The 27,967-nt window shown below is 43.4% G+C and overlaps 1 protein-coding gene across 1 annotated transcript in view; it reads right to left on the bottom strand.

Annotated features, from left to right (window-relative positions):
- Positions 1–10,199: 10,199 nt before the first annotated feature.
- LOC144756178 (carbohydrate sulfotransferase 5-like) overlaps positions 10,200–27,967 on the bottom strand; it is an 80,235-nt gene continuing 62,467 nt past the window's right edge. Inside the window, exon 2 of the mRNA XM_078645765.1 lies at positions 10,200–13,290. Within this exon, the coding sequence (XP_078501891.1) occupies positions 12,126–13,290 (1,165 nt within the window). The 3' untranslated portion in view covers positions 10,200–12,125. The remainder of the gene's footprint in view (positions 13,291–27,967) is intronic.

Below are 27,967 nucleotides of genomic sequence, written 5' to 3'. Positions count from 1 at the left end.
TTCCTCTCTCTTTGCAAATAGTGAAGGATAGGTAATGCGGACTTTTGTCCCCCGTTGTAATCCGTCATGCCTATTTTTCTCCCCACTGATTGATTGGTTGCTCTGTTGCTCTTTGAGACATTCGCTGTCTGCAAACGGGGAAGAATAGGAATATTCTGTCTCCCTTTGCAGATAGTGAAGGGTAGGTAATGCAGACTTTGTCCCCGTTGTAATCCGTCATGCCTATCTTTTCTCCGCATTTGATTGTTTGTTATCGATTTTTATCGATTATTGCTCTTTGAGATATTCCCTGTCTACAAACGGGGAAGAATAGGAATATTCTGCCTCCCTTTGCAGATAGTGAAGGATAGGTAATGCAGACTTTTGTCCCCGTTGTAATCCGTCATGCCTGTTTTTTTCTCCCCACTGATTGATTGATTGTCTGAACATTTATTGTTCAAGGAATAGTTCTTTTGAGGCATTCTCTGTTTGCAAATAACGTGGAATAGAAATGTTCTGTCAAGTCTTTGCAAGTAAGGAAGGGTAGGTAATGCGGACCTTTGTCCCCCGTTGTAATCTGTCATGCCTATCTACTCCCCACTGATTGTTAAACCAGTTCCACCCGGACCATTTATTGGAGGTAGGTCATCTGGCTCGACCAGGACGGTACCCCTAATACAAAAGGACAAATATAAAAATGCGGATTAGCCGCTGTATCGTGCTAGCAAATAAAAGAGAAAAATATATATATAAAAATCGTTAGGGAAAAGAAAAAGAATAGAGTGAAATCAGTAGGCCACTGATGAGATCTCTTTTCAACCTCGCTGAAATGGAAACATAGGGAACAACCCCATAGGAAATATGAAACTGGTGAGGAAAGCCGAACTTAACGCTATGACTTCGAGACAGCTTGGCTCCACCACCCACCCCGCCCAATTAACGACAAAACTTAGGCGAATAATAGAAAAATATATAACACTCTAGCGAAGTAACAGGTGAACACGTTTTATTTTTTTAACAAACAAAAAAAAAAAAAACATTTAAGCAACTATTTACATGACAAACTGCTGCAACGACAAACGAAACCCACAATGCATTTCGCCGTCTGCCTGACGCCGTTCCAGTCCTTCCTTCCCCAAAGTAGCAATGTTGGGCTACTTTGGGCTACTTTCTAGTAGTTTTTGGGCGTTTTAAAGTCTACAAAAACCGTCGAGGGCGGTGGGGTGGAAGGACCACTACGCGAATAGCCCGAAGGCGGCGCCACATGCCAAGGCCTGTCCCCCGGATGAACCAAGGGACCCGTTCCTGGGGCCGTGGCGAAGAGCGTTCGGCCGCCATCAACCGGAGGCCCGGCCCGAAACGTACTAGGCGCCACTTCTTTAATAATGGCTGCGACAACACTGGGGGGGGATGTCTTGCACATGCCTCCGACCCCCCCCCTCGTCCTCATCGCCTGGTCCGGCCATAACAAATGTCAAGCGAGACGCCGTGGGGTGCACCGGGAGGGAGAGGCGGCGCGAACGAGCCTCTCCCACCTCCCCAGGTGAAGGCTCCCCAGCTGCACCCCCAACGCTCCTCGCACCCGGCAAAGGGTTCGTCCACTGTGGCGATGCTGCGACACCTCGCCCGGCAGGTTGGAGCCCGTCTGCTCATTTGACCCCGCGATTGCCGGTAGCTGCCGAACTCTCAAAATGGCGGTCAACCTTGCAAGAGCGGGCCCAGCATGAAGGAATGGCCCGGTTGCTTGTTGATTCCACCATCATAAAAGTTCTCCTCGACCTTGAAGATTCTAGAGGAGCCGCGGGAGTCCCCGACTCCCGCAGATACCCCCGATGGGGAATGACTGCCATAACTGCCCGTGGAACGATGAAAATGTAGCCGCAGGACGTCGGCGCTCCCATGCTGACGCCAGCCTCAATTTGAATGACTAAAATTCTGCAGACTATAGTTCGGAACAGTTCCGGTGAAAAACCCAGTATGACCCGGTAGAAAATTGTTGCCTCCCTCCCCCTTTTGACTGATGGTTCATACTGCCGATCCCTTTCTGTTGCCCTTCAACAGAACTTTTGGACTGCCAAAAAGAGACTCTGGGCCAACCACGAGTTAGTGGAGATTTAGACTATGCCTGGATCTGCCTGGCCGCACCCAAAATGGCGCTGGTACAAATGAAACTTTCAACTCCTTGTTGTACTCCGATTGCTCAGCCTTGGTGTCATGGGATATGTAAGTAGTTTTTAAACATATGGATTGATATAGGATGTGTACTGATTATATGTTCGGACAATGGATTGATATAGGATGTATACTGTCAGTTTGGACAATGAATTGATATAGGATGGGTACTGATTATGTGTTCGAACAATGAAGGACAATGAATTGACATGAGATGGGTATCGATTGAACATTCGGACAATGAATTGTTGTTAAGTTTTGGCGCATCATGATTATTGAAAGTTCGAATTTCAACACTTAGGATACTCGCCCACACTGAAATTTCGATATGATTTTATTGCACTTGTCGCACTTTCATTATGAAATCAACGATCACCGACTCCATTAGGTTTTCCACTAATAAGTATCCCCACATGTACAATTCTGGCCGGCCCACTGGGTTGAAGGCCCGTATTTATGCACCGACATTTTTTTTATTAAAGATTTTTGGAAAAAACGTACGTAGTTGTCACGTGTAAATTGGTACGTTTCGAATAAATGACCACTGTTTCCGATATAACTGAATTACAGGTGAAATGGCTCAGCTCGGTTAGTTAAGGGTTAAAAAGTATAATACGCAGAAATATTGCAAATATGAATGGTCCAGGTTTTTGTTGTATGTACTTTGCACATTTTTGTACAGCCCAAAGCAACCGCTAAAAAGACGCTGGAATTCAGCCTATACTTTATATGCTACCCGTATCAGGAAAATTGTGCTAAAATGCCCCTAAGTCGCCCCGAAGGAATGCCACTTGGCCTCCCTACATACGGTCTGTAATACCACACTTGGGTGACCTATGCTATCCACCGGCTTCCGATAAACATCTCTCCCACACTAAAAGGTCCATCTGGGCTTAAATGCCGAGTTGGCAAGAACTGCGTTCCGTGGAGATAGACCGAGTATGTAGTAAGTAAAAGCCTTTTCGGGTTTATGCGCGCTGATGTGTTTTTAAATGCTGCCCCCGCCCCCTTCTTTTTTCCCTCTTTCTGCAGGTCACTCTGGAACATCGATTAAAAAATACGAAAAAGAAAAAGGTGATCTAACGGACGAAGAGACGGAAAAAGGCGTTCGATTATGGTACCCACGCACCCCGAATAATACAACCAAAAATAATGTGCACACATGATTAGGCACTTCACACTTAACTAAATAGGGAAAGGTTTAAAGAATATTCTGAGGTGAAGTTTAAACTCTAGTACACTCCGCTTGGAGGACTAGGAATGTTATCAGTGTATAGAAATTACTGCGTCCTTTCCACACCCTCATGGACTGGAAACTCAGAGCTGCCCTATTGTTCTCCCAACTGACACCAACTGTTGTCTCAGCCTGGAAACACATTTACTAAAATGACTCGAAAATACCACCGTGAGCATTAGCCCAACCAGGTTAGTTCATGACCAATTGCCAAAGGCGTAAGTGTGTAAAACAGCAAAGACCAGTAAAGGCAGCCGACAATAAAAGGAAAGAAAGGGGTAAAAAGAGCTTAGGATGCTAAAGATACGCAGCATACAGGAAGAGATCATTATGGCCAATAACGGTTATATGTCTTGTCTTGGATTTTTGTATATAATACATGTACTGTCTCCCTCACCTGAGTATGTATGTACGTAATGTGTGGATCTACGTCATCCCTCTGCCTGTGTTTTCGTATTACTTAACCCCTGTTGTTCTGTGTTGTGCGCGCACTGAATGACCCATTATTGTACACGTGTCTCTCTCTCTCTCTCTCTCTTTCTCTCTCCATGTCATACGTGTACCGAATGGACCATTAAGAGTGCTCTCTCTCTCTCTCTCTCTCTCTCTCTCTCTCTCTCACTCTCTTTCTCTCTCTCTCTTTCCAAAAGCCCCCTGTTCCCTCTTTCCTTGTATGGTGACGTTGTACCCCCCCGGCACAAAACCTAATTGGGTCTCCTCGAACACAAAAGTGTTCGGCAAAATTGACAGGAACTAAAACGATTGTGACTTGCCATATTACTACCTCTCCTTTCTGCAAAACGATAGAACCCGAGTTGGTAATGAAGGAAAGGACAGGTAAGACGACGGATGTCCCCTAATCTGGCCTTTTATAGGGGGGACTATAACGTCAATGGCCTTCTGTTTTCCAGTTCGCTAGAAATGCAATTCCCAATGCACCGATCACTTCACCCCTCCGCACTTAAGTGCGGATGTCCAGAGTACCCCACTTCTCCCGATTGACCCCAGCTCCCTGTGCAAAGCGTCCCCGTTTCCCCCGATTAACCCCAGCTTCATGTCAGCTACCCTCGAAGCGTAATTGATGACCTTGATTAACGGCCACTCCCCAAGAAAAGCATGTTTTACATCTGCCCCCTCCCCCTTCTTCATGACGATAACGCCCCTGCTTACAAGAGTTAGCCGACCCCGGAGGGAAATGTAAGATTGTCGATACTTGGGTTAAAAGGGAAGGACGAGTCTCTACATAAGGACTCGATTTTGAGTTTTGATGTAATGCACTGTGTATAAAGGTCAAATTTCTCTCCACATACGTCACGAATGAACGCCAAACAGGTTTTATGAATTCAATGGTAATGCCCTCCTACATACTCCATAAATGATGACTTCTGACTGTGACCGATGAACTTATTCCCCACCTACATAGGATTGGGGACGGAATTGAGATGTATAAATGTCTTCTCCTGCCAGTTTTTCTAAAACTTATTTTGTACCCATTCAAAGATACAATCACCGGAGGAGAGGAGCTGGACGTGACGCACAGCCTGGCCACAGATCATGAAGCACGTGTGACCGCGACCAAAGGTGGAGCCACCGAGCAACAAGACGCGGGACGAGGCACCACTCTCAAACTCGGCAGATTAAGGAATAAAGGGCTGCCTTGAAGCCCTCGATTTGCTGCCCCACTCGTGCCTGAAATCCCCGTCCTTTTTGAGCCCGACCGATGGGCCTGTCTGCTCGATTATCCTTTGCTCCTTTTGGTCCCTTGATGTGCTCAAAGATCTGATCCCACTCCGCCCTCTCTTCCCTTGATTATTCAACAACATCACCCCTTTCGCATAAACTTTTGACTATGGAATAAGGTTTTGCCACGGAAAAAGAAAGACACGCAGGTGCCCAGCATGAGGCACCCCTAAGACAATGAGTTAAGAAACAGGACTGTGATCTAACAGCAGAGGACTGATCGCACCCTGCAGCGTGTAAGGATGAATCCGAGCTGGACCTATAGCTCCACCGCCGGTGCTCAACAGCGCCAACAAAAGAAGACGGACTCCGTTAAAAAGACATTGTGACGAAAACCCCCCTTCCTGAACTTTCTACTCACCCCCTTGACCAAATTGCTTGTATCAACTTGAACTCCTCCCTCAGCCATTATTTATTGCTTTCTCAAATGTTTCATCGGTCACCTATGTATCTAGTTTTCCAAAAGTTTCTTATAGCACTGATAAGACCCGAAGGTATCAGAGTACTCTTACTGTATGTTGATGTCACCGAAGAGAAAGTCTGAACTTGATTCTATAATGTTTCGAAACCTCTTTTCTTGATTGACTCCGACTAAGTATTATGCCGATCTCTAGACTTGTATGAAGAACCCAACCAATGTAAATTAACGTGTATTGCATTCTGCCTATCGCATCGATTATATAGAAATTGAACTTGCTTATGTAAAAAAGCGGCGACTGTTGAAAATGGCAATGTATGTGTACATAAGCGGCATTCATTTGTGTTCACTGTACCCCTTGTTGTAAGCAGAACAAATAATTACAAAACACTGACTGTGTTATCCCGCCAGCATAAGACCCATGCACACATGTACACGACAGCTATTTTAGGCACCATGGCCTCTCTGACCGTTTGCTAAACCCCCGACACCCCTCCCCGCGCGCACTGCTCATGCATCGACCACAAGACCCTCTCCCTCTGCGTGACCCTGCTCTAAAAGTAGCACTCCTGCTTGACCCACACCCCCCATTTCCTCCCAAGAACACCCTTCCCCTCAGCTGACAACCCCCCCGGCTGCACTTGACCTATCGACCCGGTCCCAAGTCCTAAGACCAAGCCTCGTGGATATACATCCCCCTTTTTTCTCTGCCCAGCATAACAAAACCTGTGATACACCAACCGAAGTGTCCGACCTTACCACCTGACCAACCTTTGACCTGATCATCCCCTCCTGCCCTCGTGTCCTGTAGGAATGTCCAGCTGAGAGATCACAATCTCTTGTTACATTTAGGAGGGGAGGATGACATCTGAGCGACTGATATGGGAATAGGCCTGAAGCTGAGATTCCAAGCATGCCTTTCCCCTACTTTGAAGCGTCTTATTGTAATAAGGAATATTTGTGTGCCATAAACATATGTATAAAAGACGAAGCCTCAGAGAACTTTTTAGAGCACCTCCTGAAGACACTATGCGAGTGTCCGAAATGACAGGCTCTCCTCATGAGAAATAAAACTCTATTCTTGTATTCCTGCTTCCAGCACCCGTCTCTTTATTTGGTAATCGTTCAAGATGGGAACTAAGAGGCGTCCTGAGCCAGCAGCCTGGGCATCAGGTGTATTATGGGCTGACTTTTCCTCATGGAGTGTGCACATTTTCTCTTGTTTCCACTTCCATAGGCTGAGATCCTAGTGTGATTGTATTGTTCTCTGCATGCAATTCCTCCAAATTATTTAATAACATACCATCTTGTGTTAATAACCCATTGAGATTGTCTACAGGTAATATTTGTACAGGCCCGTGAATTTCTGTGTTAACCCCTCGCAATCTATGATACTTGCGCAGCTTCAATTTAAGTACAAATGTATACACGTCAACCCTGGTGTTAGCATAGTCAAAGTTCACTTGTGGGCTGTATGACAAACCAAGAGACAATGTTTTTGTTTCTTCCATGCTAAGTTTCATGTCTGCCAGGTTAATTATTGTACTTTAATTTACTTCTTACGCCGTTATTTCCGTAGCCACCTTTTGTTTACCTTTTTCTTGTTGTTTGGCTTTGCTGCATCTGCGTCTTGCTCTCCGTTTTTGGTTCCTGTTCTTGCTGCACTTGCATTTTTTACATTGGACCTGAGGGTTTGTCGCCTGTCCTGGCATAGGTAGTCAACCTCTTGCGCCAGAGATCTTTTTGGAAACCCCATCGCCTTTGATCCTCTCACTTGGTCCAATTCGGACTCGCTGTCAACAGCAGAACTAAGGTCCAGCTTCCTTCTTTCATTAAGGTCAGTGATCAAGAGCACGTGGTGTGCTCGAAACTCGTTTGGCAGCCGATTTGGGGAACGTGATGGCATGCTGATTTCTCTTTCGCGCTTCTCCCCCCCGTGAGTGGCGTCTTCAATGGGGTAACCTTAGTTTTGTGATATATATATATATACACACACACATATATATATATATATATGGGCAGGAAGGATCATTTGTGAATGGACATGCTGCAGTGTTGGGCGCTGAGGAAGGCTACTGATGCCGAAATGCATTCGCCGCCATTGCTGTAATGGGAAATAAACGTGCTGTCTGACCTGTAACCCCCTTGGCCTCCGAGTTCTTCTTCGAGGGATGTTTGCTCCATATATATATATATATATATATATATATATATATATATATATATATATATATATATATACACACATACACAAGTGTAAGGGGGAACTTCTTAAATTGTAACTGGTTTTTAAGTATGATGTATTAGTCATGATAATAAACCTTTATTAGAAGTTCCAAATGTGTACACAATAAAAGTTTGCCTTGCTGGGTGCATACATCATAACCTGTTCAGGGGTTCAGGGACTTAGTAAGATTTTTATGAGCATCGGCACTTTTATATTTAAATGAGACTATAGAATTGTATTGAATTGTATTGAAATCTTGATTTTATGGAATTAAAAATCGGAGAGGTCACATTTGGTCCTCACAGAACATTTTCCTTGGCCTCACTCTTGATGCCACCTCCGACTCCAGCAAGGGTTGCATGCTCATCCAGTCTAGTCCATTCTCAACTAGCCACCTAGTTCTTCAATAGAGGTATCCTTTATAATCTCAGTCTAAATGGGCCAGTTACTCCGACCCTTGAGGACCTTCTAGTCCTTGTATACAAGTTGGTAGTAGGCAAAAATAATAGTCTTCACCTCAGACAGAAACCAAGAACCTTCCCTTCTTATCTCCAATAGGTTCACTGGTGATTTGGGGGCAGGTAGCCTTTTACAGTGTCACTTGTCAGTGATTGGTCATATGCTCCAACCCAATAGTGAGAAAATTGCTACAGTTCACTCAGCCCTCCTTTGGAATAGTTCCTGTCTGCAAATAATCATGCAAAGCCCTACTATGGGGTTCTTTTAAAATGGCACAATGCTTGTGCCAGTGAGCAGAGCCCTGAATTCCCACCCTATGATAAGGACATATCCATAAAAAAACAACCCTGGATTGTAAGCAGATGATAGGAAGTCAGAACCCTTGACAATCCATGATGTTCCTAAATACTTGCCTGGAGTATTAGCTAATTCGCTTGTTGGTGGAAGCAGGGGAAAGCAGAGAATAGGGGTAAGAGAAATCCAAGACTGGATTCCCACACTAGGTGATTTGTCACAATTGGTGGTGCTCTGAGTACTTCTTGCAGGTAACCCTGGTAACGTCAAGTGTTAATGGGCCAGCTTTTTGGGTAAGCAGAATACATTCATGAGTCTGCAATATAGTAGATGGAGAAAGCCAGAAAGACTAAGCAGTCGGATAGAGTGAGGTGGAAAATGCTATAACAAGCTCATCGTTCGATCAGGACATCAATGCTTTAACTGCCTTTCTCCTCCAAAGGGATGAATAGAACCTTAAACAGAATTCCAAAAGCTTGCTACATAATATGGATTGAGGTGAAGAATCCTAAAAAGATGAACTTACCAAATCTTTAAATACACTGTGAACCTTTTAGATGTCGACTGGCATCATTATGGTCTTTTGACATTTATATTGCTTTGTTCTGGCCTTGAACACAGGATCAATATGCAAAGAACACAGGATTATGTGGCATAATTTGCTGGTTACAGATGTGTGATGGATGTTTAAAAAAGTGAGCATACAAAGTAGGTCTACCTTTTTAAAACAACAAGGAATTAGTTTATAGGAGCAGAGTAGACAGGCCTAAGACTACAGTTGGCCATTCATCCAAACAGTGCTGAATGGGTTTTTCGGGATGCTGGGCATACACGACTTATAATTAAGCGTCTGTTGCCGAACAGGTACTGTGGAGGCAAAAAATCGGGTACAGGTCATCTCTCACTAATGCCTGCAAATAGGGAACAGGAAATTGTACCTTCAAATAGAAGCCAGTATTCTCCTCTGGTTACATGTGATCTATATCTAGAAAGCAATGTCAGTGCAATCTTTTCCCCAATAAATATGTAAAATAGGTTTCCTCAATATCATATCACCTATCACCAGCATGTTAAAAACTACTTGCAAAAACTAAAGAGCCTATTAATAAATAGCCAGAGTCTCCTCAGTCACCTATTGCAATGATGGATAGTAATCCAACAAGCCTTTAACACAGGAGCAGACTAAGATTCTTGACTTGATGATAGCCTGTGCACTGCAGCAAATAACCTCCACTTGAAAGAACACCAGTCCGCGTAGGTTCAAACAACGGTTTAACTTACCTTATAAAATGACTGGTCGAGCGAAACTTCAGGTTCACAGTGCTATAGTCCCTTTGTCACTAAATGTCAACAAATGAGCTTGATCAGCCTCTGAATCAGAGAAATAAATCATCATTAGACCCAGGTACTGAAACCCTCATAACTTTACTCCCAATAGTAGACTTTACTCTTCCCCTTAGCCCTTCCTTGATAGATTCCTGGAAGACTGGTGCAAAGGAGATCGAAGACTACTACTTTGCTACAGTTCTACCCAGACTCTCTCCCAGTTCCTCCCCGCTATTTTAGTGAATTGTTGTAAAGATTTGTTTACATATTTACAAATGTTACCCTCCTGTTTGCACCCTTTCTCACCCCTCTTTATATTCTTGTTCAGAACAATCAATCCACTTGCACTCAATTCCCATACAAGAGTTTAATTTTTACTGCAATGTTCTCAGTATCCTTGTTTGCATTTTTTGTGTTTAACATTAAACTCAAACTAAACAGAGATTGCAACATTATCTTCCCAACATGGTGAAAGGACATGGGTGCAACTTCCGGAATTGTTATAATAAACTTCGAATTGGTTTCAGTACTAATAAAATGACACACTTTAATAGTAAGCATCCATGCAAAAAAATTGAGATCTATGTGGGAATCCCTTGCTGCAAACCCAAGTGGATTTTTCTGAAAACACGCAAATTCAACGGAAAAATAACTTACAAATAAATATTGTGACAATAAATAAAAGTAGATCAATTTTCCATGATTTCTGGACATATTGCGGAGCACATATCTCTAGGTGGGCTACAGTGAAGGGTTATCCTGCTTGCACCCCACCCCCCAAATATTTTTGGTAAACACGGTGTCCCTATAAGGGAACCCGAGGCCGAGGCCTGTGAAAGTAAGGCAGAGTGTCAGTGGGATCCACAGACCCGTGGTTACATTGCATGATTTGCCTCCAGGTTAGCCCCCCTCTGTTCACTACCATATCTTTAGATAAAGAATACACAATACTTTCTACAACATGGTTTTGATTGTGTCCAGTTTGTAGGTGCGGCCATTTTCTTTGATAATTCCTGAAAGTCTCTTTGCAGTATGAGAGATCATCCCACCCTGCAGAACTGAAGAGAGGGGGAGGCGCGTAAACAAAACATTACAAGTAAGAATGGAGTGGAAAGAAGTGATTGAGAAAGGGACCAACAAGGCATGAATGGGGAGAAGGCGAGATGAAGGAATGGATATAGATTTTGGAATGGAGGGTGGGAATTCAGGAATAATAATCAAGATTGGATGATAGAGATAGACTGGGCTAGAGATGAGAGCTTAGAGACACAGGAAGCGAAATGAATGAGCCTGACAGGGAAAGAGAGAAGGAAAGCAGAAAAGGAAAGAGGGAAAGATGGTAAAATGGTAAGAGGCATAGGTTTACCAGAAACCTCATTTCACCATGTGCCACATCTTTCAGCCCCGGAACTTCTTTACACAAATAAATGGTTTAAGGTTGAAAAAGACATAACAAAACAAACAGAACATGAAATGAGGCATGGAAAGTGAAGAAAACAAAGACAATGGATGAAAGACAAAAAAATAAATTAAATAAATGAAAGAAAAAACTAAGAAAGAAATATGAAGCAAAAGGTAAATAAAAAAGAGAGGGTGAAAGAGAGGATGTGTTTAGTGTGTCTAAGACTACGTGGTGTGTGAATAATATACTACTTTCTCCGCCCTTTCCTTTGCTGCTGTCTAGAGTGGCTTTGTTCTTCTGTTTCCTTTAACAGGTTGCCGCAGATCAGTGGCACCTTCATCTTTTATCAAACTTGATTTCAATACTTTGCTGGGGTCCAGAAGCCAGTCTGGAATATCTTGGAGAAAGACGCACAGTCCCCACAAACTCCTTAGCACAGTAAATGGACCGTTTGGGATAATACTGAGCCGTCTGGGACCTTTGACTGCCATAATCTACAAAACAGACTGACTTTAAAAGGGGACATCATTTCCCGCATCTAAATAGCAGTATGCACAGAGTTGGTGGTGGATGTGCATTCTTCGTGGTGTACCTTGTTTACATCACTGCTACTACACTCCTCGGTAAAGAATTCGGTCAGTCTAAAACCACTTTGTTGCTTCAGTGATAACCTATAAAGAATCTCACAAAATGGCAATACCCTCCGTGACACATCTCTTCGGAAGGTGCCTTTGCCCAAGAAACGCAATGAGGCCAACATGGCTGTGAGCTCTGAGATAGTGGCTCCTGCAAAATCCCAGCCTCGCTTAGAGAACCACATTACACAATAAAGCACCTGAGAAGCCAATAAAGTGTCTGCTACAGATTATAGGTATCAAAGTGCATTAGTCTTAAAAGATAAGACAAGGTCCAATGACAGGTCCTTTTGCTCAGCTTTGGATTTCACCGGGCGATACCCAAACATAGCCATCTCTTTCTTGCAGACATCTTGGATCAGCTGCACCTTCTCGAAAGAGAGTCTGTCCCTCCAGTGCTGGGCAATCTTCAGCGAGTCCCCTGTGAAGGGCATGAAGCCCTTGTCCTTGGGGCCAGACCCATGTGTGATGTTGTAGATCCAGGAGTCCATAGTAGGAGAAAGGCTCAGCCCTATGTAATCATACCAGGTCTTCAGATAACCCAATGGGTCTTTTACCATGTCCTCATAGCGTATTACGATATAGCGGTCCTTCAGGAAAGGAGGTGGATCTCGTAATGCAGTCTGGTACATTCGCATTTGAGCCCCACATATTTCCTGCATCACCACACTGATGTTGGCAGTGACGTGCTGAGAGTTGCTAATGATAGCATCGTCCACCTCCAACTCAAGGAAGCTTTCTCGTGATGAGACGATGGCTCTGGGATCACGCACCAAATGGATGATCTTCAGGTTTAGATGGGGGTCTGTTAAAAGTGGATACAACACCTCAAGATCAAAGAAGCGTACTTCTTTCACCACCACGTGGCTGTGGGCTTTGCAGGCCTCCTCCATCTTCTCAAAAGGGACCTGGCGGCAGGTGCGGTTGCACTCTGGCCGGTCGATAACATTGGAAGGTGGCATACTGCTGCAGGTGGAGTGGGAGCAGAGGGCTCGGCTCTCATGCCAGCCGAAGATCTCGGAGAAAAACTGTCCCTTTGGCATATATGGCAGGAAAGCCCCCATGTCACACCGAAAGATTGACCTGATTAGCTCTCGGATTGGGGTGTGAAGGTCATATGGGCTCTGGTTAGCCATGCTGAACCACACAGCTCGAGTGGGCTCGAGCATGTAGAAGACATCAGGATTATGGTTGAAGAGCTGTCCCAAAAAGGAGGAACCAGACCTCCAGGTGGAGATGATGAGGAGGTGTGTCTTTTCTGGCGCAGTCGGCGTGTCCTGGAGGACGGTCATCGGGAGCTGGTGTACCTGCCAGCTCGAATACAGGCTGAAGAGAAGAACAATAGCGAGAACCAGTATGTAGAGTTTGCACACGAAGCATCGTCCAATCATCTCTTCCCAACACCTGCGAGGAACAAAGTACAAAAAGTTCAGGGTACAAAGGTATTTAATAAGTGATTTTAACACAGTTTCTACTTGCAGGAGTGAATCACCCAAAGGTATTTCAATATCATCCCATGCAGAGTACCTGCAATGATGCATGACATCACATAAGCAGCATTAGGGGCACACCGCCTTAAATGTATTCGGCATACAACCTTGACGGGCCAAGGCAAACATGGACTTTTCTGCTGGTGCTGAAGAGCTAACAGTTTGTTAGACCACCTCTGCAGAATTCTGGTTCACTATAGTTATTGTGAATGCAGTCCCAACAATATTAGACAATTAAAAGCCAAAACGTCAGCAATTGGTTAATTGCAATTGTACATGTCACTGGTATAGGATATTCCAAGGAGTTCAATTGAATGGGTCAATCGCCTACCTATTCCTAGTGTTTTGTTTTACGTGTTTAGAACTAAGCAGCGTTTATGCAGGTCTACAGCAGTAATTGCAATCATCATTAAGGTGTGAAATCGCTCCAAGTAAAAGAGAATACCGAATTCTCTTTCTGCGATTACTCTTGAATATCTCCCGCCTCGGAAATATAATTGCCAGACATCTTGTATCCACAATGCACTATAAATGTTGTACGTTTATGCCCGATAGTTAGTTACCTTGTGGGAAAGCTTATTCTCTTTACAGTAAGCCTAAGTGGCTTATAGTGATTAGCCAGTGATGAAGGGTCGCCTCTGATCGCTGTGAAATGTAATGCCTGGTGGCATAGCCTGCTTATTAGAAAAAGTAATGACAAGTAAGTATGTCTGGCTTATTTACTGTGAAAATCAGTTGTTAAAGCCAATAGGCCTTTGAGGTTTGATTGTTAGTGTAATGCATTATTGGTATCAGAGCAGTATTTTGTTCCATGGTGCCTCAATGGTTGCCATGGCAGGCCCAAGGTTTGGTTTGGTTTGGTTTTGCTCACACTGCTCAAACATTGGTGGTAGAATATTTAGACTGTGGTAATCCTTTTTAGCCTCCCTCTAGCCTGTTATTTTGTTGCATGGATTGTCATAGATTACGTTTGTAAGTAAGAGGTCTGGTATTTCGTACCCCTACAACTAATCCTGGCGTAGAAGACAGACCTTGTTAGGCCCTCTGTGTAGGAGCTGTATATTGTTTTGACAACTGTAATTTTGTATATATTTTTAACACGGCATGCATTATGGTTGCCTTGCGGGAAAACCTCTACTGAATACAGTACAAGACTGAGCTGGTTACAGTGACAAACCAAAGCTCTTGGTCTGACTGGTTAATTGGGAAAGGTCATGTGCAATGCCAAAGGTCAGCTCTACCAATTATAAAAAGTAACAAACAACTTACCTTAAGGGTAACAGATCTTTAAGGCTGGATGGTTACTGCACTTTGCTAAAGCCCGTAGACAGCTATTTTGCTAAATGGTGTTCACAGATTAATATAGGAGCAAACTGTGTTGTGTTGGGTACTCCCTCTGACAAATCCAGAGACCGGGGAATTGGAACGTGATAATCACTGATAGGTCACCCAAGGAGGACCTGACAAGTTTGTTTGCCGGGCTCTTATAATTAAAAAAAAAATTTTTAATGCACACATTCTCATAAATACACATATAATAGGGCTTTGGGATAGCCTTCTTTTGTTATTGATCTGTTTGGGTGTCACTCGCACTCCTCATGCTTTATGCCGTCAAGGATGCAAAGATGGGGCAGCCCACTTCATGCACTGGGTTCATTGGCAGGGAAAGTAATAGATTGGAACGAAAATTACTCTGCAAGAGCAAAGTATGGTGAACTGCTTTGGTGCAAGGTAGCCAATTATGCAGAGTCAGCAGAACTTGGCAATCTCACGGTGCCCTGCTTGGTCTTCAGTTACTTTAGGTGAGACGGTTACAGGGTTTTCTGTACCGAAGATCAGATTTTAGATGGAACTTTGCGTATCTGTGCAAAATGTTATGTGCCCGCCCTATATTCCTAGGAACGTGTGCAAGCCAGTAATAACAAGAAACAATGGTCCCCTCAGAGAGAAATATAAGCCTACACTTCTTCGGCTAAACATATATGGATAGCAAATTCTTTGGGAGCATACAGGTACTTACATTTACTGTACAATCTTGTTATTATAAACACATTGCATTGTAAAGAAGATGCTCAACAAAACGGTGCCGTGAATAGGGACAAGTGTTGAAAAAATGAGTACACGTGCTATATACAAGCGTATATACAATACTAGGGGACAATGTAAATAAACTGAGTCTTATCATGCAAGGAACTACAATGGATTGAGGAACTGGGCTCAATTATACATGGACACAGTACAAGTGAAGATTGGAGATCAGCTTCACTGCTTTGATGTGTATTCAGTAAAGCACACAAGTGATTTATCATTTGTTTCACATTGACAACTTGAATCACATGTACAGACTATGATGCCCTGTTTAATAACGCTTGTCATCCATCAGTTCCACACACAAATGTTTTATTATATGTACATGCCGTCCATTACAACGAGGCAAGAGTTTTTCTATTTCTATTGTAGCTCTCTTCAAAATAACATGAACTATGATTTTTTTTTTTAAATCGCTTTAATTTCTCAAATTCTTACCACTTTTCTTTTTGGCCTCTTGGCAGCCTATTGCTGTACCTCTTTAATTTGTATTCAAATTCTTTGGCGGTTTCATTCCTCTCAAAAAAATCAAGAGAAGGGAGGAAGAAGCAGTGATTCATTCTGCTTACATGCTTAATCATTTATAATCAAAAGTGAATGAACCAGGTATCTTGAAAAAGCCAGGGTCTATAAGTGTTGTTAAGTGTTGTACAAAGACCCTCATACACTCTAACCCATGGGCAGCATTATAGCTTTGTTCTCCGCTTGAGAAAGTTAGGCGATTGGTTTTATCATTGGGTTCTTTTCCGCCTCAGTTTCCCATTCTCTAGGCAGTCAACCTTCCTCCACCTGGAGGGAGAACATCTGGTTCTTTGTCGTGATTTCGATAGTGTTAGCAGAAAAAAGTGATACATTAAAAATGCCTCCTATCCTGTACTCTTGTTCTATTCGTCAGGATGGGGTAAGATTACAAACAGTATGTGGTGCTATGGTGGATGTGTGAATGGTCCACCGCACCTAAATAATGATGAATTCAATGGGCGACATGTTTCAGTCCATGGGTGTGTCTAAAGATCGGTGGACTTTCATCAGGATCTTAGTCATTGCGATAACGTGATAGATCGCTTTGACACATTGGGTAAGTTAATGTCACTTACCCATCTTGGTCATTATTTCATGTAATCGACGGGTTTATAGGTTATGGTTCCACCTATAACTTTATGGAAGTTTAATTAATCGCTATTGTGTGCTGCAGGTTCTCTCTAGAATACTACTTGCATGTCCTTGTTGTAGCTTACCGCAACCCGGAAGTTATCCTTCACTCTTCCCACAGCGCACGTGTACCATGCCGCTAATGAGGTCTGTTTCTAGAATGCTCACACAGGCAGACAGCATTTCCGATAGCCAGCGTTTGCCTGTGGTCTCAGTTAGTACCACTCTGTACTCACCGGATGGAAGAATATTTTCACTTGGTTCGCACAGATATTAGCCTGACTTCATATCATACATTGCATTTTGAGACAAATGTAGCCTGCAAGTAAAAGATCCTCTGACGCCATTTGATATCAGCCTCCTAGCGATCTCACCAATTCATCCGAATGAGTGAGTTTCTCTCTCAGTACTGTCAAAGGGACACATTACAAGCATGTGACTGACTTTTCCCATAGCTACAGCCTTGACTTTCCTCACATGAACGGGGAACACCACACCCCCTCTGTTGAAATTGTACAATTATTGATCGCAGATTATTTAAGGGGCTCAACAGTAGTATGTGGCTAAGCTCAAAGACTATATAGTTATTTATATTCATTCCATGGCAGTGAAAATAAATATGGTCCAATAACACATTTTTAGAGCAGCTGGCCTAATAAACAAACATATATTACTATGAGTAGAAAGGGCAAATCAAGTCTATTACCACAGTAGAGTACAAGCATTGGCATAGCCAATAGGTCTCGCCTATGGGACCTTATAATTTCTCAGCCATGCAGCACATTCTCCTTGGTGCTACAACATCAACTGTTCTTTAACGCCGAAGCTTTGACACTAACAGGCACATTATAGCACTGCATTAAGAAGTACTTATTTAAAGTGTTATTTTTGTACTACTGGTAATCTGAACTTGTGATTGATTGAATGATGCTTGTGATAGTAGTAATGCTATTGTTGGAACACCTTCCTTAATTGTTATTATGTGATCCACTGAACACCACTCAAAACCGATCCCCGCGACCCCCGGTCAGAATAGGCTTCGGAGCAGATCAAAAGTTGGCCAGGGCCACAGTTTATGTTCGATCCTGTAAAAGCAGCCTCACCAAGAAGAAGATGGAGGGCCACAGCTCACACGGTGCACCCTCAAAAGAAACCACAGGCGTGGAAAGCTGACCAGCAACGTGCAAGCAGTAAATGCATCTTGTTGCAACAAATGCCCAAATACTTTAGCATGAATAACCTTGAGCAGTCGTGCTGTAAAGTACACATGTATGACAGGCACTGAAGGTGTTTGAGCAACTCGATCTGTGCAAATGTGTTACAAGTGCGCCAAACAGGGTATGTAAATAATATCGATCGGCAGTTTGAAGACGAACGAGGATTACGTGGGCCTGTCCATTTTAAGCTGATAGTGTCACTCTCTACGTCGCTACTGTAGAAATGACACACAGATATTTCCTCGAAGACCTTAAAACTCCAACACAAGGGTGTGCACTGGCGTTTCGCAACCAACCCGTCATGCAGGTTTCTGAGACAGGCCTTCAACCCCGCCATTACTTTTCACAAAATTGCACAATTTAAGTGATTTTGTATTTAAATGGAAAAAGACAGTGCTTCACGGAAAACAAAAAGAAGAAATCATATTACAAACGTACTCTTACATTTTCCACAAACGCATACATATATAATATTTACATGTGCACAAAGGCAGCACATTAACCAATTGGAATTATATAATTAGTCCGCCATCTATACCAATTAAAAGAAAGTGAATGTTTTCGAATCATAAACCTACACATAATTCGATAAATTGAGGGGGCGGTTTAGGGTGAAAACAAAACAGGCCTCGACTGAAAATAGATGCAATGTTCTTTTAGTTACTATATAGGAACGGGACCCAAACAACCATCATTTAGGAATCGGGCTGTACAGGTCTCACCTGGGGAGCTCGGAAAGAAGGAAGGAAGGGGGAGGAGGGGTGGTGCTGGAAATTTCCTGCAGCTTTATGCAGAAGATTGAGCCCACTCTGCTGGTGTGTGAAGCAGCACTAATCGCCGACAGATCAGGGATTGTTCAGTAGAGGGGAAGAGAAGCCTTCCCTTTCGAAAACATGACAAACGCATCTAAACCAACAAAAATGATCTTAAAAAACCTTTGCTAAAGAGTAAACCTCACAATTCTCAGCTCCTTCCGATGTTTTTCCAAATGGGAAGCTTATGTGGTTTTTTTTTTAAAGCAGAGCCTGTTTTTTTAAGGAACAGAGGTTCCTTAAAAAAATCCATTTAATAATCCTTATTTGGGAAAGCAACCACAAGGATGGTAGTCTGGTGGTCAGCTGTCCGTTGTAGGCCACCATCCCTGCTTCTAGCGAATGGGAGGGGGCGTAAGTTGGGGCCTTCCTCAATAATGTTCAATATTAGGCAGGTCACTCTGCGACCCCTGCGAATGGTGATTATGTGGCATACTAGTACAGAGTCATGTTGCAAAATCAGAGCCCAATCGCAAAAAAATCAGTTCACAAGTTGTCACAAATTGTGCACAGACTCAAACTACATCAGGCCCGATATGAGAAGCTGAAACATTGTGAATTCGATTTTTTACCATATAATTCTTGTGGCATTTTTACACCTAGAGGAGAACAAATCTGTCCAACAAGGATCAAAGCACATTTCGCTTGTTACAAGTACAAATGAAAAAAAGTGTTTTGTGAAACTTTTTCTAGTTTTTTATCCTCCGAGCGACATTATTACTCACAAGCAGAACACAGGCGCTCATGATTCTCTTGACTAACCCCTGAGAGGTGATCCTCAGAGAGGTGTTCCCCACCACTCCCATCCTGACCCTCAGATGATTGGCTATTTCAGTAAGAATGCTTAGCCAACCCAGCAAGGCATGTGGTTGAACCTGTACAACACGCCCTGTGGCCTACTTCCAGGGAAGTTACTTGTGTTAAAGGTTTTTACGAAGAATGAGTCAGAGACGTGCTTAATTTTTTTTCTGAATCGTAAAAACTTCGTACACAAAGGAAGTTATATTCATGAAAAGACCATGTGGTGAATACCCAGGTCATACTGTATTTATTTTTTACACTTTTATTGAGTTTATATTCTGAGAATCAATCTACAGAGAAACATTCATAACCGAGTTTAGTACATATGTAATCACTCAGTGATAGTACAGGTTCCAAAACCGCCTTATCAATATCTGCACAACCAGATAAGATTAAGAATGGACCGTTTTGCTACTTTCCCTCTACAAACAAATTATTGTCCTCAAAGCGACCTGCAAAATACATCTGAATCTTGGCAAGAAATGCCAACTTGCTAAATAAATATTGAACTTTCTCATATTCGGTTTTTCTTGTTGTGGGCAGTGCTAACCGCCCAGTGGCAGAGTCCTGGTGTATTAGTACCAGGAAGGTGACAACATGGTCCTGAAGAGGCGCCATATCATGTGGTGGGAGGGGAAATAATCACACCTGTGGTTCATGGACTAAATGATCATTGTAACTTAGTCCACACCACATAAGAGTTTTTTTTTATAATTTTGAAAACAGTACATTTAAATCCTCGATTTTCTACATAATTCAGAATGCCTGAACATTTCCAAGACTCGCTGATGAAACAGTCGTCCCAGTAGCAAATAAATTCTATAAGCAGGGTATTTAAAAATGGATTTGATATGCAAGTGATACTGTCCTGAAACACCATGCATGGTCATGAGCACAGGGTGTACCCACGCCAGAAAGCACTGTCACTCATATCGAATTGATTGTTTCGCAAATGCACCACAAGTGATGGGTCCAAATATGCGCATGGCATTTTCAATAAATACTATCCTATTTCATATTTTGTGGTAAATAAATAATTAAATACCTGTGCTATTTTTGACAAGATATACTAATAACAGATAGCTCAATAAATAAGAGTCAAGATTCGAGGTAGCTGGAGTTTGCAGGTTTTAATACAGGCATAAAGGACAGGAACAGGACAACCTGCACGGGAATAGGATGGCAGCTGCCGGGGGACAGGATCGGAGCATAAGGGGCAACTTTAATAACAGTGCACAAGTATATATAGTTAAAACAATTTCATTGCAGTACATACAGTAGGCGTAGCAGTGGGCGGGGTTTGTAGCAGTCGCGAAAGATAAGGCATAAAATGGGTGTAACAAGAGGCGTGTACATAGACATGTGATGTAAACGTAACAGAATATGTCATAAATGGGGCGGAAACATGGAGGGGGCTACCTAAGGAGCCAGGACCTCTGACCTAGTGGTGCGCGCAAGCTGGCAATGACGTGATACCAGGAGGAACTGGGGGCTATGACTTCTGCACTAGAAGAGGAGACTAAAGTCTGGAGAGTCAGAGCGACATGTACCTAAACACTATCTAGTATCTGATGTTTAGAGAACATGTCGATAGAATCCAAAAGTTATCAGGGCAAAGGCTAACAGACTCTAAGACTGGTGCATGCATTATTCTACATGTAGTGCGTGTTGAGGAATATTAAATGACCATTAATACAGTATTTCTCTTACATGGAGACGTAAAGGCTAGACGATGACTGAAACTATTGATGCGATTCAGTAGCTTAGGAATGCAGAGAAGGAGGGCTGGACTGATAACTAGAATCATAACATACTCTTGGCAGACTGGCAGGCAGAGCCAGGCCGAGCCGGGCACTGTGAGGCAGGAAGTAAGTGAAGGGTCAGGGATACAGGTGGGGGCTGTATCGCTCCTCAGCGAGGGTTCAGGAGACAGGAGCTGAATCTGGTGTCCGGGCCCTTTTGAGGCCTAGAAACGGGGACTTTTACCGAATTAACGTGCACACTGTGAAATGTGGCAACAGAAGATTACATAGGCCTAATACTCGTAGCTTTCACGAGAACTGGAAACTGGTATATTAGAGTTGGACACAACTATAATTGCGTCTTTAATCGATCAAAAGGGAATACATATGCATATTAATCATGCACATATAACATAAGATGGGGAACACGTAGGGACACAGATCATGGCAAAATTTACTTTTCCACATTCCCTCCTTGTCACTACGTTTCCATCAGGAAACATCAATATTCATGATACCATCTATCATTTCATATAGTATCATTTGCTCGTCTCGAATTGTCTTGGAACGGGACTTAGGACGGGGACTTGGAATACAGGATGTAGCACAAATGCCGCAAATCGCAGGGCCACATTGTAAACAGAGGCAGCAACTGAAAATAATCATTACTGCTATACCTAGGAATGGCAATACTTTCCATCCCCAGGCAGAAATTATACTCCAGAGCCAACCGGACCATGTCCAGGTGCCTGGATTCTGGTGTAACTGATGGGCAATTTTATGAAGTCTGGTTATAGCTGAATAAACAGACGGCGCGTTATTAGGAATGAAAATGCAGCAACTAGATCCGATGACTCTACATGCTCCTCCTCTATCGGCCAGTATGACGTCAAGAACGAGACGATTCTGGAGCACGACAAATCTCATAGCAGATTGCTCTTCGGTTAAGTTACCTAGAGCAGAAGTAGTCTCATTCACTACTGCTTCAAGGGTCCTGGTTAACCTACGGATTAACTTACTATTCTGGATAGGTCCTATAAAGAAGAAGAAACCTCTATTGAAGTCTGTATACTGTTCTAGAGCAGTTTCAGTTTGATCGACAATCGGGGACTCGATCTCTTTTATGTCTAATGTGTACTAGATGTGTGTTTCTATGATAATCGGATGGGGCTAGAAAAACTGGTGGCAGTAGGAAGGCAATGTAACATGTTCCATCCCAATCGAGGGGCAGACGAATATATGCGGTCTGACCACAAACAAAATAAGAATGACGTGAGGCTTTGAAAATAGATTTCCCACTGTCACTATACTTGACAATAGTATTACAATCACTATGTCCTACATGTGCGGAACCATTCTTTCGGACACATAATTCGCCTTTGACTGGTAGTACCGAAATAGCAGGTAAATCTGGAGTAGTATCAGACTGAACATTCAGGACCATAAAATTCGAAGAATAATTACCTAAATTATAAACTTCATTTTCTAGATCTAACCCGGTTCTATGGGAAAGACCTTGCTTGTCTGGAAAACATGTACTGTTCAGAAGGGACATATCAGTTGAGGATGACGTTAACGTGGACCATGCTCCACACGAACCATTGTGTGAAAACGGATAAGGAAAGAGTGGCAGAACTCCCTTCGGTGTCTGGAAAGGGGGGAGTCGACCACACACCCAACAATTAGTGGCATTGCTGGTCTGGTGTGAATAGTGCAACATTCTGATAAACGTGTTATTTCTCATAGCAAGACGATATGATAGCTCGTGAGGAGGCAGATCACTAAATGTGTGCTCTACTGTAGCATTAGAAAACTTATTTACATGAGAAATTGGGAAACATAAATGCAATGCATAACTTGTGCAGGTAACCATCAAACTCAAAAACAAAAGAAAACATAAAATAATGATACATCTGATAGAGTTTTGACTAACTCTCTCACTATGGGGGTCTATCTCATACATGTCAGAAACCTGTCTAACCGTTTCACCCGAGGGGGACTTAGACAATTAAACTGGCTGACTTATTTTACTAGACCGGAGCTTCTTTTTATACTCCTGCTGCGGAGTTTCCTCTAACAGGGGAGGCTTGGAATCAAAGTTTGTAGCGGGACAGTCCTTGAGAATAGGGCAGTTTTTAGAATTCTGGCAGTCCTTTAAAATGGAACAGTCCAAAGTTTTTATGCGACATCCATGGAATTTCTTGACGTGAGACAGGTGCACCCAGCCTTTGCGGCCTTCCAGCTTCACGGCCGTGCGGGTGGTCAGAAGGACTTGCTTCGGTTCCTTCCAGCGAGGCTCCAGCGGACTTGAACGATCAAAATTCCGGACAAGGACCAAACTTCCTGGAGCGATTTCATGCGGTTTCACCTCGGTATTGTCTGGAAATGCGGCGGCAACCTGTGAACGACAAGAGTGTAGGGCAGACATCAAGGAAGCTAGGTAATCTGTCAGCATATTACTGGAAACATCTGTAATACTTCGGGGTCTAGGTGTACCCCACATATTCGGGGGCGGCCGAACACGACCTCATAAGGGGACAGACCTGATCTGGAATGTGCGACCATGCGCATATAGAATAGGGCGACTGGCAGAGCTACTAGCCAATCTACACCTTTCTCTTTACAGACTTTGGCGATGCGGATTTTCAGGGTCTGATTATGTCTCTCTACGAGACCTGCTGCTTCAGGATGGCGTACACAATAGAACTTCCACTGGTACCCTAACAGAAGGGAAACATGCTTCATGAGTTCAGATGAGAATGGCTGGCCGTTGTCTGAATACACAACCCTAGGGAGTCCATAACGGGGGAAAAATTCACGAACCAACTGCTTGGCAGTGGTCGCGGCTGTGTAATCTGGGACTGGATATGCCTCTGTCCACCTGGACAAAGCGCATACAACTACAAGGACATACTTGAAACCTCGACATCGCTCCATCTGAATATAATCCATCTGGAGGACTTCAAAAGGGTGGTCAGGAGGCTGGAATCCCCCTTGTTCCACCGGGACACTTTTACCTGGATTGAACTGACAACATATCATACAGGTACGGACTTTCTGCTTGGCTGCAGCTCGTAAATGCTTGTTGAACCAAATGTTCTGGATACTGTCTAACATGGCTTTTTCTCCTAAGTGTGCAGGACTATGTGCGGTATTAATAATGACTTGAACCATTGAGTCGGGGAGAAACCATGTGGCTTTTCCCTTCGTCAACCATCCCTGATCTGTCTGGACCCCTCCTTGTTCGGACCATTTCTTGATTTCATCGGGAGTAGCATGTAACTGGATATCTATGACATCTTGTGTAGGGTCCTTAACTCCAACAAGGGAACTCCCAGTTCCCTGACTATAGTTTAGTTCTGTCTCCTACCTCCCATACCCCCCCTTTGGATCCCCGGGGAACTCAGTATCCTTCTTTGGTTACTAGGGTCCTTAACTGTCATACATGTAGTCGGATCTGGAGTGTATGTCTGTGTCGTGTTAACTGGAATGTCTGGAGTCTGGGCTGTGAGCTTGGCTGTTCGATCTGCTAGATCATTGCCTTGGGAAATAATGTCAGTGACTTTCGTATGTGCTTTGCACTTCATGATAGCGATAGCTGTCGGTAAATGTATTGCTTCTAACAGAGCTTGAATGAGGAGACCATGCTGAATCTTGGTTCCATGAGAAGTCATAAAACCTCTTTCTTGCCAGAGCACTCCAAAGTCGTGTACAACTCCGAATGCGTAACGTGAATCTGTGTAAATGTTAACTTTCAGGTTCTTGGCACGTATGCAGGCTTGGGTCAGAGCAACTAGCTCTGCTGCTTGAGCGGACAGAATATCAATACGGTGTGTCTCTATAACTTCAGTGTCAGTAGTCACTGCATACGCGGCTACTAGTTCTCCTGTACTTGTTCTCATACATGAACCATCCACATAAAGTGTCAGGTCGGGATCTGGTAATGGAATATCTGTCAGGTCTTGTCTTGGCTTTGTCATAGTGTTAACAACTTCCACACAGTCATGTGTGGCAGGATTTGAAGTAACTGACGGTAACAGTGTAGCAGGGTTCAGAACGTTGCAGCGTCTGATTTCTGTGTGTGGCTGGAACAGTGTCAATTCATAACCTGTTAAACGTGCAATTGTCAAGTGCTGAGTCTGTGTTCGGTTTAAAAGAACTTCCACGGAGTGTGGAACTTGTACTGTCAGGGAGTGTCCTAATACTATGGAATCACTTTGTCTGATAGCTAGTGCTGTGGCTGCAACTGACTTGAGGCACGCAGGCAGAGCCTGGGCTACTGGATCTAATGTGCTTGAAAAATAAGCACAAGGCTTGTATTGTCCTGCTTGATCTTGTGTGAGAACAGATAATGCTGTACCATTACGTTCAGTAACAAAAAGTGTAAAAGGCTTACTGTAGTTCGGTGTTGCTAGAACAGGTGCTTGGCATAAGGCTTTCTTTAATTCATTAAAAGCAAGTGTATGTTCAGATGTCCACGGGAGGACAGTCGATACGGCTGCCTCCTGTGTCGTTAACTGTATCAGTGGCTTGGCTAGGAATGCATATTGAGGAATCCATTGTCGGCAATAAGAAGTGAGGCCGATAAAAGCACGTACCTCTTTCTGGGTCTTGGGCTGAGGAAGACTCGCTATTAACTGGATACGGTCAGGTGTCAACTGCCTACCCCTCTTGGACAGTAAGTGGCCTAAATAGATCACTTGCTGGACACAGAATTGAAGCTTCGAAGGGGACACCTTGTGCCCCATCTCGGCTAGGAAATACAGAACTGTAAGTGACGCTCGCTCGCAGTCACGTTCAGAACGGGCTGTGATCAGTAGATCATCGACATACTGGAGCAGGGCAGTGTCAGTTGGCATGTGAATATTGTCTAATTGTCTTTTAAGTGCTTGACTGTAAATACTAGGACTTTCTGTGAAACCTTGAGGAGCTCGTGTGAATTTATAGCTCCTTCCATTTAAACAGAATCCGAAAAGGAACTGGCTGTCTGGATGGATGGGGACACTGAAAAATGCGTTCTTGAGGTCTATGACTGTGAAAAACGTAGCTTCAGAATCAATGGCTGTCAATAGGGAAGAGATATCTGGAACAACTGGGTACTGGGGAATGATACATTTATTAAGTTCTCGAAGGTCAATCACTAATCGATATACTGGAGGTGCATTTGGATCAGTACGTTTCATGACTGGAATGATAGGAGAATTACATACATTGGAGTCAGTTTCTACAACCACTCCTTGAGCAATGAGCTCGTCAATAATTTTGGATAAGGCTGCTACAGCCTCCGGTGGCAATCTGTACTGTCGGATTCGTGGTAACACTACACCTGGTTTCAGAGTCACACGATGGGGTGTGATGTGCATAAAACCAACATCAGTTGGACCTTGTGCCCATAGATGCTGCGGGACATTCAGTAATCTTGGGTCAAAATCACGTAATACATAGTGACCCTTAAAGTCACGTAAAAACAAACGTATTCCTTCTGGGGAGCAGCAAATAACTGCACCTAATTCTTTCAATGTCTTAATACCTAACAAATTTTCTGGACATGACTTCGTAAGTAACAGGTCAGTAGTTCGGGACAATGGACCTACTTCTAGAGAAACTGGTTTGGAGATCTCGTTTACTATTGGCTTTCCTGAAAATCCAAAGGAAACATTTCTAGAGCCTGAGAGCGGAGCCCCTGGAACCTCGTCATGACTGATAGTAGTCCTACTTGCCCCTGTATCAATAAGAAACTTTCTGTCTTTCCCTAATACTTGACTGTGAACATAGGGACCCTCTTGATCTACAGGTATCTCGATGAGAGGCAAGCCTACCTCCCTCTCTAGGCTGTTTCATGAATACTGCTGGTACTCTGGATACTCGGACTGCGCATACTGGTACATCTGCTGTGTAACATGCTGTGTTGCAGCAATAGGCTGCGGTACTGTAACTGTCTGTTGTGCATTCTGTGGTGGCTGAGAAGTCTGTGAAACTTGTTCTTGTCTAGGCGGACGTGGTCTTTCTTTAGTCTTACCGGTAGCTATGTTGTGTTTCAGAACTGCACACTCGTTTATAAAATGACCTGGCTGTTTACAATAATTGCAGGTCCCTTTAACAGGAACTGCAGGATGACTGGCTTGATTCGTACCCCTCTTCTGACTGTCTTGAGGAACAGATTGTGCAACTAATACTTTCATTTTCGTGTCTTTCATACGTTTCCTTTCATGATCTTGCTCTTCTCTGATTCTATTCTGGTGATACTGGAGCATCTGTAACATCTGGGACGGAGTATTAGCTTGCCAGGTACTTTCGACTTTCAAAACTCGGTTTTTAACTTGTGGACTTGAATTCTCAACTAGTTTAGTAACAAAAAGATGAGGGTATGACTCACTACTCGTCTTGAGACCACTGTTAATGCTAAAGCATTTCTCAAATCTAGAATAAAAATCACTAGTATCTTCGTCTGGTTTCTGTTTACAGGCTGAGATTGCATCCCAGTCTTCCTTTTTCGTGACTAGTAATCTTGGCAAAACTTGTATTAACAGTTCGGGTAATTCTTTACATTTATCTCCTAGACCAGTACCTGGTACACGTGTATTTTCTTCAGCTTCTAGAGCTGCCCAATCTATCTTTTTCTCTCCCACCTCCCATTCTTTTTCCTTGAGTTTTTCATATATGCCCGCAGGCTACAAAGAAGTTAAGAGCTCTGAGCTCTTGCTGAGTGTAATGACTGCTGACAACAGGCCAATGGACAGTGAAAGCCTTATAGCCAGTCCGAGTTTCAGGCAACATTA

Source organism: Lissotriton helveticus, chromosome 5_1 (genome assembly GCF_964261635.1).
Source record: "Lissotriton helveticus chromosome 5_1, aLisHel1.1, whole genome shotgun sequence".
NCBI classification, from domain to species: domain Eukaryota; kingdom Metazoa; phylum Chordata; class Amphibia; order Caudata; family Salamandridae; genus Lissotriton; species Lissotriton helveticus.
The sequence above is the reverse complement of the archived record's forward strand: the minus strand, read 5'-3'. Positions and strand labels throughout refer to the sequence as shown.